The sequence below is a fragment of the Acinonyx jubatus genome, chromosome A3 (assembly GCF_027475565.1).
Source record: "Acinonyx jubatus isolate Ajub_Pintada_27869175 chromosome A3, VMU_Ajub_asm_v1.0, whole genome shotgun sequence".
In the NCBI taxonomy this organism is placed as follows: Eukaryota; Metazoa; Chordata; class Mammalia; order Carnivora; family Felidae; genus Acinonyx; species Acinonyx jubatus.
Window position 1 is genome coordinate 71,908,667 of NC_069388.1, and position 12,123 is coordinate 71,920,789.

At 41.1% G+C, this 12,123-nt stretch overlaps 1 protein-coding gene and 1 pseudogene across 7 annotated transcripts in view; one reads left to right on the forward strand and one right to left on the reverse strand.

The window, feature by feature from the left end:
• Positions 1-2,675: 2,675 nt before the first annotated feature.
• Positions 2,676-2,781, reverse strand: LOC113603337 (uncharacterized; annotated as a pseudogene).
• Positions 2,782-7,822: 5,041 nt separating this feature from the next.
• EML6 (EMAP like 6) overlaps positions 7,823-12,123 on the forward strand; it is a 271,245-nt gene continuing 266,944 nt past the window's right edge. For all 7 annotated transcript variants that reach the window (XR_008289307.1, XR_008289308.1, XR_008289309.1 and 4 more), the window contains exons 1-2: positions 7,823-7,961; positions 8,754-9,482. Coding sequence is in view for 4 of the 7 variants with exons in the window: in XM_027072439.2 (XP_026928240.1) it covers positions 9,286-9,482 (197 nt within the window). In the remaining 3 variants the exon portion in view is untranslated. The remainder of the gene's footprint in view (positions 7,962-8,753; positions 9,483-12,123) is intronic.

Here is a 12,123-nt window from a genome sequence, read left to right on the forward strand (position 1 = left end):
AAATCCCATACCCATTAATAGTCACACATATTTCCCCCACCTACCCATTCTTTCTTGTAGAAAGCCAGTACTCTACTTTATGTTTATATAGATTTGCCTCTTCTGAACATTCCATCTGTAAATAGAATCATCCATCATGTGATCTTTTGTGATTGGCTTCTTTTGTTGAGAATATTTTTAAGGTTCCATGTTGTAGCTTGTATTAGTACTTCATTCCTTTTCATTGAGGAATGATATCTCATATGGTTATACATATCTTATTTGTCAATCAGTTGATGGACATTTGGATTACTTCCACTTTTTGGCTATTTATGAGTAATTCTGCCATGAACATTCATGTACAAATTTTCATGTGGATGGATGTTACATTGCTTGGTATATGTCTAGAAGTGGAATTGCTGGGTCACATGGTGACCCTATGTTTAACTTTTTTGAGGAATTGCCCAAATGTTTTCTAAAGCAGCTGCACCATCTTATACCCTCACTAGCAACATATAAGAGTTCCAATTTTTCCACATCCTCTCTGATGCTTGTAATTTTTTTGATTATAGCCATTCCAATGGGCGTGAAGTGGTATCTCATTGTGGTTTTGATTTGCAGTTTTGTGGTTAATGATGTTGAGCATCTTTTAATGGTCTGTTTTTAAATCTTTTACTCGGTTAAAAATGTGGACTCTCTGGGGCACCTGGGTGGCTCAGTCGGTTAAGTGTCCAACTTCGGCTCAGGTCATGATCTCACCGTTTGTGAGTTAGAGCCCTGCACTGGGCTCTGTGCTGACCACTTGGGGCCTGGTTCGGATTCTTTGTCTCTCTCTCTCTATGCCCCTCTCCCACTCCTTCTCTGTTTCTCAAAAATAAATGAATGTTAAAAAATTTTTTTAAATGTGGACTTTAACCCCATTAGTTGATAGCTGGTAAAATATCATTGTCAATTTTTAGTAGTTCATTTATGATGAGATCAAGACTGCAAAGTCTAGCTCTAATAAATTGGTTAGCTTTTACAAAGAAAATGGTAGTTAAATAGCTACACTCATTGGTCCTAACTCTGTTGTGATCTGACAGGACTTTGATCTTGCCAGTTAAGAGGGTGTGCGTGTATCAACCAAAGGGTATGTCCTAATGACTCCAAATATTATTCCAATAAAAATGTAATTTATTATCAACACATATTTTCAAGAGCAATGACTTATTGTTTTATTGAAAATGGTACATGCTCATTTCAAACATTTTTGAACCATCAAAAAGATATAAAGAAGAAAGCAATAAATTCTTATAAACCTCACTTTTCCAGAAATAACCAGTTAGGTTTTGGGGAAGTATAATATTTCCAAACAGATACAGTTAGATTCAGGGTCAGATGGTTGAATGGGTAGAAATAATTTCATGAGAATGGGATCATATTATATCCGCTTTTTAAAAATAAAAAGGTTTTAATTTTACTTGAGTTAACAATAAAAAAAGAAAAAAAAACACTTAAGTGAAACTGAGGAATGAACAGAGAAAACTCTTTCTCTATAAAATTGATTCAAAGCTCACCTCCCATCTTTTTATCACGACTTCTCTAGTTCTGACCCTCTTGTTCACTTCTCGAGTTGCTGAATATCATCAACAGAGTTTTTTCATAAAGGACCCATGAGTGTGATAGTAGAAACTACTGAACAGCAACATTACTTTTCCATTGTTCAGTATAATAGTCCTGATTTTATTTATTTTTTTTTAAGTTTATTTATCTTGAGAGAGAGAGAGAAAGCGAGTGCTCACATGTGCACATGGGGTAGGGGCAGAGAGAGAGGGAGAGAAAGAATCCCAAGCAGACTCTGTGCTGTCAGTACAGAGACCAACTTGGGGCTCAAACTCATGAACCATGAGATCATGACCTGAGCCAAGATCAAGAGTGAGATGCTCAACCAACTGAGCCACTCAGGTGCCCTTAATACTCCTGATTTTAAATGTACACATTGCCCCCAAGAATACAGTGTTTAAGCATAGCCTCCCTTGCAGCTAGATGCTAAGTAAGTTCTGGCCAATGAGATATAAGCAGAAGTGTTGTATGAAAATTACAGAAAATATCCTTAGAGAGGATATGCCCATCTTCTGCTCTTCTTCCTGCTAGCTGTTACGCAAATGTGAACACTGAAGTTTGATTTGTCATCTTCAACCATGAGGTGGAAGATCTGTACTGAATGTAGTATTACAACAAGATAAAAGGATTCTGAGCAGCCGACCATTTCCTTCAGCTGCTATACCTCCAGACTTTTTATGAGAGAAACTTTTTATTTTTGTTATTTTTAAAGTCAATTTTTAAGGAATTTCACATGTGATTCCTTCTACTGCCAATCACTTTGGTTCCTCCAAAGACAGAATCATAATCTTCAAAACAGCCCCTTTAAAAAGAACTTTTGTTCAATCCGCAATTGTCACTGTCAGTCAGTCCACAATTGTTTCTTTTGGGCTTCTTTTGATCTCCACTTGAAAATGGACATACTTCAAAAATTCCCCCCTGTAATCTTTGGAATCCAATTTCTTCAAGCAAATTACTTTAGGGCCCTAGAAGTCGAACTGTAGGAAGCACATTGATTGCTATTTTGGCAAATGACCTAAAATATAAGTATTCTTTAATTGTTTTTAATGTTGAAAAGTCTTGTTACTTCCACTCTACCCCATGGGCCTAGCAGAAAATGTTACAGGTCTCATTGTCACCACTGCAATAAACTTGCTGTGATGGAAGAAGCATAACTTGTATTTCAATGTAGCCACAAAATCTCTACCTTTTTAAATGGCTTATTTGGGGTCCTTAGTCATTTGCCATTAAAATTCATTATAATTGTCACAAGTGCTAAACAATGCCATTAGGTTCTTTAATGCTAAGAATGTCTGTTGCCTTATACTTACACAATTTAGCTGTGTATAATTCTGATGTTATACTTTGCTTCTCTATCAGTATACATAGATACTATTTCATTTTTTCTGGCATTGGAGGTTGCAGGGCAGATAGCTGAAGCCAGCCTAATTTCTTTCCGTACCCATCCTCCATTTTTGTTTCTGGCTAGATCAAAAAACATTCTTTTCCAATCTTCTATTAAAAAAAATTCAAACATGCAGAAAAAGTTAAAAAATAGCTAGATTTAGCAATTGCTAATATTTGCCTTATTTGCTTTATTTCTCCTTATACATATGTGCACGTGTGTGTTTGTATGTATACAGATAACACTTCTTTCTGAATCTTTTGAAAGTAAGTTGCCGACATAACATTTTACTCCTAAATACTTCAGGATATATTTCCAAAGAATAAGATTTTCTAAAAAATAACGAATTCCCTAATATCCTCTAGTGTCCACTTTGTGTTCAGATGTCCCCTATTATTCCTTCTACCCACACTATCTTTTGTAGCCTTAAAAAATACCAAAAGGACCCAAGATCTAATCACATTGTATTTAGTTTTTGTGTCTCTTTAGTCTCTTTTAAACAAGAATAATTCCACACTTTGTTTTGTATTTTTTGTTGTTTCATACATTTACTTTTTTTGATGAGGCCAGACCAGTTGTGTTGTATCCTCTCCTATCTTCTGGCTTTCCCTGATTGTTTCCTTGTGGTTTCAATTAACTTGTTTGTTCACCTATCCCATATTTTCTGTAAACTGAGTTAGGTGTTAAGACATGATTAGACTTGGGTTCGATAGTATTTGGCGAAAAATATTTTATGCAGTATTTCATATTGCATGATATCAAGAGGTAGAAGATGCAGTTTGTTCTGGTATTGGTGATACTAAACTGTTTTTTGTGTGTATGAAAAATAACTATATTTTCCAAAACAAAACAAAAACTTAGTAAGAAAAGTGACCCTGTTTTACAGTTTTGCAAATCTCTGAATATCTGGTTTAACAAAAGATGGAAGGAAACTTACATCTGCCTTGGCAGTCAGTCCACTGAAATATCACATATCATGCAGCCTCTGGAAAACATCACTACACTCTCCTGCAAGAATGAGATTTCAAAGACCAAATAGTGTCTTAATATTAGTATGGAAATAGTTTTGACCTTGCGGACCCCTTAAAAGCCCCTCAAGTACTCTTAGGGGTTCCTGGACCACACTTTGAGAACCTCTGCTTTACATTCAACAGACTGACAAAAAATTTTTTTATACTAAACTGTTTTTTTTAAGATTTTATTTTTAATTAATCTTTACACCCAATATTGGGCTCAAACCCACAACCCTGAGATTAAGAGTTGTATGCTCCACTGACTGAGCCAGCCAGGCACCCCACTGATATTATAATTTGTTTGAGATTTTGACCTCCAGATCTTTCCATTTAAATGTACATAATCTGTGAGAGTGATTCTTTAGCATTACTCTTTCATCTAATCATTTTAGTATACATTTACGACCTTTGTCTGCATCAATTACATCATTGAATAATTTTCTAAATCTACCATTTTTCTTACATTTATTAGCTGGTATCCTTAGGTAAATAGCTTTCCTTTATCAACTGAGGATAAACCTCAGTTCCCCCCAAAACACACAATAAATGCTTAAACATTTCCCTTTAATTACTAATTGGCAGAGATGGTGCAATAGTTCTCTCTAAAGTTCATGAATGATTTTGAAGTATTATTCTTGAAGTTAAATAATTTTGCCTCCATGGAGACTTTATCATCTTTTTTTCCTAGTATACACTGTATGCCTTTAATGTGCAGATTCAGTTAATATATTACTTTATTTCTGAATACTTTTTCTGTTCCATTTGTTGACTTTTCTAATTTAGGAATACCAATGATCTATATGCTGGATTAGCTTTGCTCTCTTAAGCATCATCTATTTTATTTTTTTAATGTTAATTTATTTTTGAGAGAAAGAGAGACAATAGCGAGTAGGGGAGGGGTAGAGATAGAGAGGGAGACAGTGAATCCCAAGCAGGCTCCACACTGTCAGCACAGAGCCTGATGTGGGGCTTGAACCCACAAACCATATCATGGCCTGAGCTGAAATCAGGAGTCAGACATTTAACCGACTGACCCACCCAGGCGCCCCTCATATCTCTTGAATCTCCTTTTTCTCTCTGCGTTTCTTGTGATAATTTCCAGTGTTTTTTCCATACTGGTAATTTGATTTTTTTTGTTGTTCTGTTGTTTCAAAGCTATTCATTAGATCTGAAACTGTGTTTATATTTATTTTTTTAGCTTGGCTTTTATTTTTAGTATCCATCTTTAAGCTCTTGGTATTTTGTTATTGTGTTACTTTTATTATTTAAAATAAATTAAAGTTTATTTATTTACCTTGAGAGAGAGAGAGAGAGAGAGAGAGAGAGAGAGAGAGAGAGAGAGAGCACATGAGTGGGAGGGGCAGTGAAAGAGGGCAAGAGAAATCCCAAACAGTCTCTGTGCTGTTAGCATGGAGCCCAACTCAGGAATATCTCAGTAACCAGGAAATCATGACCTGATCTGAAATCAAGAGTTGGATGCTTAATGGACTGAGCCACCCAGGCACCTCAAGCTCTTGATATTTTGAGTTCATACTATAACTAAATTCTTCTTTGGTAGACAATCTGCTTTTTTGACATAAATTTTCTTCCAGATGGGGTTCTACATAATGTAACCTTCAGGATCTTGGTTTGGATTGGTTATGCCCTGTTTTGTTGCTTGTTTGATGGGACAGCTCTTTCCAGAATCATTTATTCTGATACGCTGTGCATGAATTTTTGACATACTTCCTACTTTATCTAGGAATAAGTTGATCTTCTTAGAGTCATAGTTTGGTGGCTGGGCATTGTTTTGTCTACTTTTCTATAGTCTAATATTGGAAAGGGATCGAGTAGGGACAAGGGTGAGATCTATTGGGATTCAGTATAGCCTCTGCTAGGGGACAGGCCTTTGCTCTTTCTTGAGAGCCTATGAAACATCCTGTTCCACAGCCCTTTCCATGCAGCCAATTATGTATCTTAGTTCCATATATTTTGGCTTATTCCCCTGGCTCTGCAGTCCCCTGATAATGGGCAGGTCCTGATGAAACTTTTTATTCCTATTGAAGACTACTGTTTTTATTGTTTTTCTCCTTGTCAAGGAAAAAAAAATCAACAAATCAACGGCTCTCCATTATTTTAAGGATATAGTGGAAACCTCTAGGTTCAGCTCTATCCACAATCTAACCTTTCAGGTTTATGTCCCCTTTTCATCTTACGTGACTTCTCTCACACGGATTCTATTCACTGTTTCTAAATCTGTTTTCCTACATCTATCTTTTTATTCCATAGACCCATGTAGAGTGTTGTTTATCTTGATAGATCTCAATTCTACCCGTACTTCCTATTTCCTCCATGAAGTCTTTCCTGACTTATTATAACTGGAAAAGCTCTTCATCTTTTGAATTCCTGTATAGAATCTATTGTCTCTACATAATTCATTGGCAGTGTTTTATGGTAAGGCATTACTGGTCATTTATATTTTTGCTTATGTCTCAAATCTTCTTCAGGAATTTTGTTTTTGTTCTTGGTAGTGCCCTTATCTGCACAATGCCACCTCACATATTTGTAGATTCCTGTTCCCTTAAAAAATAACATTGAAACCAATTCCCATCTTCATTGTTGCAGGCAGCAACTGCTCTTCCAAACTCTGGCACTTCTAATCTTCTGGAGGCTTTCCTACCGCTCAGAGGGCTGTATTAAAACTTGAGGTAGTTGGGGGCGCCTGGGTGGCTCAGTCGGTTAAGCAGCCTACTTCGGCTCAGGTCATGATCTCACGGTCCGTGAGTTCGAGCCCTGCGTCGGGCTCTGTGCTGACAGCTCAGAGCCTGGAGCCTGTTCCAGATTCTGTGTCTCCCTCTCTCTGACCCTCCCCCGTTCATGCTCTGTGTCTCTCTGTCTCAAAAAATAAATAAACGTTAAAAAAAAAAACAAAAAACTTGAGGTAGTTGAAGAACTAGTTAAGTGGTTGCAGGAGAGCTCAGAGAGGAAAATAAACGATATGCTCCCAATATCCCTTCCATCATCCTTTGAGTCTTTAGTCACTGGAATTTTGAAATCTCTTTCCACAGGTCTGCTGTGGTCCCAATAAGAAAATGGGCTACTCCGGAATTCATAGTTCACTTTGGGCAGTGGCATTCACAGACATCCGTGTTTGAAGGCCAAGGCTGGTTCTCACCTTCCCATTTTCAAAATCTGGTTGTCCTTCAATTCCCCAATCCCGTCGTAATTTAGGAGGTAGCTCACGGAAGGCTCTGGTTAAGGCAGAGTGAGCCCACATCCCCCAGCATTTTTCTTAAATGTGGCAGCACCGCACTTTAACAGATTAGAACCCATCTGAACAAAAAAGAAAACTGAAGTAGGAAACAAACTTGGGCTCCAGTCGGCTAGCTAGAGTAACCCTCAGGCACTGGTGCAGAAGAAATTCTCGAGGTGGGCCATAGAGATTATCTCTACTCCAACTCCACTGCTCTTCTCCATAGATACACACGCACGCACGCCACCGCCTCAGTCACTTAGGGATCGCAGGGCGGTTGACAAGCGTTCGCCCTTGATGCGCCTTCCTCTGCTCTGCGGGAGAACAGGAGGCACCACCGACGCCGGTAATGGCCTCTGCACGGCCCCCTCTGGGCGTGCGGAATCCTGGGACTTGTGGTCCAGCTCCGAGGGCTCCCTAACCGAGTCGGCATTGAAAGGACTACGATTCCCAGAATGCATCGAGGAAGGGAGAAACCTGGGCGGGGAGAGAGAGGGGCGGCCCCAGGCTCTGGGGCGTCGCGGTTTCCAAGCGCCGTGATCTCGCCTAGTAACCGGCCGCCGCGGTTCCCGAAAGCTGCGCTGTGGCCCCGCCCCCGGAGCGCCCGCTGGAGGAAGAACCCGTCTCCCGCTGCGCCCCAGTGACGAAGCCCATCCTCGGGTGCGGGAGGTGGGGAAGGGAGGGCAGGCAGAGGATTTCGCTCGCCCGTGCGAGATCCGGGACGTGCTGGCGGCGCCCGCTCCGAGCAGAGGTTAGAGGCGGAGAGAGCGGGGATGCTCTGCAGACTAGGCTGGATCCGGTGTGGGAGGAGTGCAGGACGTTGACAGGGAGGCAGTGCGCGCGGGTCGGGCTGTCCCTGGGGGCTGGCATTCCCTCGGACCTGCGGCAGCCGAAGCTAGGGTAGTGTGGGCGCACGTTGTTGGGGGGTGGGGGGCGCGGAGTGCGTCCCGGCGCCCACCCCACGCCTGGCAAGAGGCTGACCTTTGAGCCCACGGGTCCCCGTAGCTAGTTCAGACCTTCGTGAAGCGGGGCACTCGATTTTTGCCACTTGTTAATTATTTAATTTCTTCGGGACCAGGAGCGTTAGTAGGTAGCGCTTTCCTGCCTCCAACTGCACTAGTGTCTCGTTTCCTCCAATTCAGAAAAATCTTTCATGACGCTTGCACTTGGAGTTGCTGATTAGTGAGAACTGCTAAGTTCTTCATGATTTTTTTCGGTCAAGAGAGGTTTCACGGAGGATGTGATTTTAAAATACTTACATGACAACTAATTGAAGCATCTAAAAAAAATGACCGTTGCATATTCACCCTGATTTAATGGGGAAACAGCAAGTATTCTCTTCAATCATATCAGCAACGAGAAGCATTTTGGGCATATTTCATATCATTAAGGAAATGGATCTGGAGGGAGAAGGAGAATAGTTGACAATTAAAAAAACAAAAAACCAAAAATCTTGGTTTAGTCTGGGGATCATTTTCTTGGACTGGTGACTTATACAAAAAAATCTGTTTCTTTCTTCCTTTCTCCTGCATCCTGGGTATAGACTGTCAGTTTCGGATCCAAGGATGGTGATGGCAAAGCTTACCCGGGTTCTCTGTCAAATCAAAGCTGTCACAGAATAAATCCCGTTGCCTGCTGCGAAGCCCCCACGCACTGCAAACTTCAGTGAGCGAACTGGGTAATCAGTGTTTGGATATGCAGATCCCTGATTTAAAAGGCGGGGTGACCCCCCCAAGAACCTCTCCTGGGGGACGAAGCCCGCAGGTGCAGTGAGGCGTGTGCGTGCGGGTGTTGGCGCCCGCGAAGACGCCTTGCCCGGGGAGAGGGAGCCGGGGCGCCCGGCGGGGTCTGGCGGCCGCGCACTGGCGGCTCATCTCCGGCGGCGGCGGCGGATGATGGTGGCGGCCGGCGCACTGGGCTGTGTCTGTGCGTCGCCGCGGAAATCAGCGCCCAGCGCTGCACACTGAGCCCTTGCAGGTCCTCCGCAGCCCGAGTCTTGGCGAGGACAGACCCGGAGCGCAGGGGCCGCGGACCCGCGCGAGGGGGAGCCGGGGGACGAGTGGGGTCGGCTTATCATGGCGGATCGGACAGCTCCCAGCTGCCAGCTCCGGCTGGAGTGGGTGTACGGGTACCGGGGTCACCAGTGCCGCAACAACCTGTACTACACGGCCGGCAAGGAGGTGGTCTACTTTGTGGCTGGGGTCGGGGTGGTTTACAACACCCGAGAGCACAGCCAAAAATTCTTCTTGGGACACAACGACGACATTATCAGGTAAGGAGGTGGCCCGAGGTGGTGGGGAGGGGTTGGTATGGAGATTGGAAGCGTGGGGAGAAGGATGACCAACCTGGCTTTGCTGGGGTCAGATCTAGGAGCCCTGTGGAGTAAAGGATTCTCTCTGGAACTGCATGGAATTACATGGCTAGGGCACACACAGGGTGGGGGGTGAAGGTGGGGAGGGAGAGATTTCTTTCCTCTTTATTCCTCTGGAAGTCTTTTAAATCTCTAAGGAGTTGAGTGTCCTGATGTTTTTTTTGTTTTTTGTTTTTTTTTGGTGTTCATTCCTGCTACAAGTGGAAGGATCCTGGGTAACCATCAAACACTTCTTCCTGCCCTAACTAGGTAAATGTAGGACCAATAATCTGAACTGTGGGTGTCATCTTTGGCAGGCTCCTCAGTAGGTTCCTCAACAAGCAAGAGGATTTTAAAAAATCTAGAAGAAATTTTTGCTACAGGTAATTTGGAATCTTCATCCCAGATGCTTTGAAACTGGAAAATTTCTGCACTGGGTGGGGAGTTTGTTCTCTAATATTTCACTTGGCAGTGTTTTAATGCAAAAAAAAAAAAGCATATTTATACACTAAATGGATGCTTCCACAACATCACTGAGGTTATGAAAGGCTGGCAGCTGCAGGACCACAAAATCCTACCAGTTAGTCCCCAGAATGACCAACATCTGCCGGTGAATGGCCAAGACTGATTAGAAAAACATGACTGGATAAATAGCCTTTTTAAGGAGCCCTCCCCATCAAATTTTAGAGGGGCATATTTTGATTCTTGGCCCTGTCCTCTCATCTCTGGACCAGACACATTTTCCTCCAGCTCTTGTCAGCTGCTTGTGTGACCAAACAAGGTGTGGTCCAGATGCTGTTCACAGGGAATCCCATGCAGCCTTGGGCAGTAAAGGAAGATTTCCATATGGGAGCCTCACCCACAGGGCTATTGACTTGCTGAGGGCAGACTACAACTGACAGCGACCATATTTGTCCCTTCCAAACTTGTGTGTTCACTGATGTAGAACTTCTGTCACATTTTCAGAATATTACCACTGTGCTCTAAGTTTGCCTTGCAGAGAGAAATAAATGGTTATGTGGTATAATGTAATGGTTTTGATTTCTCCTTGGGGAGAATGGTTCAAACATCTCACTGCCTCCCCCAATGTTCTGCTTATTCTAGAGCTTTTTTCTTTTTCTGAGCCCTAAAGTTGAAAAATTGTTACAAAATGTAAAAACTTAATATTTACAAATACAGTAAGGTATATATTTTAAGAAAATCTTTTGACTTTTAGAAAATGAAGATTTTAAGTACCTGGAGCTCTATTCTTCCAGGATCCTGGAACACCAAGATTGGGTGTTACTGACATGTAAAACTTTCTTCGTGTCACATGTGAGAAAATCGCTTTCTTCTTTGCTCCTTAATACAATAATGGTTGTGATTGGGGCATCTCTCCTAGATCTGTCCTCTGATTGCCAGGCTGATTATTAAAGTCACAGGTGCAAATGATTAAAAGTGACTGGTGAAAAGGTTAGATGTTTAAAAATTTAAACCGATTATGTTTTCTCTCTGTCTTTCTTAATGCGGTGCTTTCCATTACACCATTGAAAGAAGATGTAGCCCTTTGGGGGAAGGGAGAGAGTGGCAATTAAACAGAAAATTCCCTGGGGTTAAATGATATTATTGTGACAGTTCACTGAACTACTTTGAGGATTGGAACTCTTCATCTTAATTTTTTTCTCTGATAGGAAAAAAAAATGAAATGCACTGTTGAAGCTGAAGGTGGGAAAAGGGTGGAGTTGCAGTAAACCTCTGTTCTGACAGACAGCTGGACTAGAGGGGTTGCGATGATATATGGCTTAATTAAACACTCAGATTTGAAGAAAAGGTGAAGGAAGTTGTTTATATGACTGGGTTTGCAGGAAGCCTCAAGTGATGCAAAGAAAAAAAAAACGATTTAGCTTCTGTCTATTATGAAGGCAGTTGTATCTTTACACTGAATAGTGGCGTAGTGATAAGCCTGCCTTCAGAGACTGGATTTTACTGCTAAATGTTTCATGATATTTGGGTCTGAATATGCACAGGTGAGCAGAATTCTTTAATATCCACGTATGTGTTTGCACATAGAAATAAAATTAAGTCCAACAGATTAAAAAACACAAACCACAGATCATTATGTAATTAAGAGCTGTAAAATTAGACTGTTTATGCTGTTACTTTGCTTTATCATAAATATATGTATATGATGTATAGACATATATATGTATGATATATAGACATATATATAGACATATATATGTATATACATGTGTCTATATATACATCTTTTTTTTGGTGAATGCAGTACACAAACCATGTTTGTTTTTATCCTTAGTAAGTGAGACTCTAAGGTGCCATTTCTTTCATAATTTTATTCTCAGAAACACATTTCATATTTCAAATTAATATTGTAAATTGTTGGGAATATTCATGTATTAACTTGTGGATTTGGACAGGAAAATTATACTCTTTTATCTTTATGAATTTCAACTCTGCGTGTTCCTGTTCTACTACTGATTTCCCACTGAACATATTGCAGTTAGCTATTGAATGAGAAGCACTATAGCTAAGGTTTTAGTGCAAAAGTGTTTTGGGTTTTTGG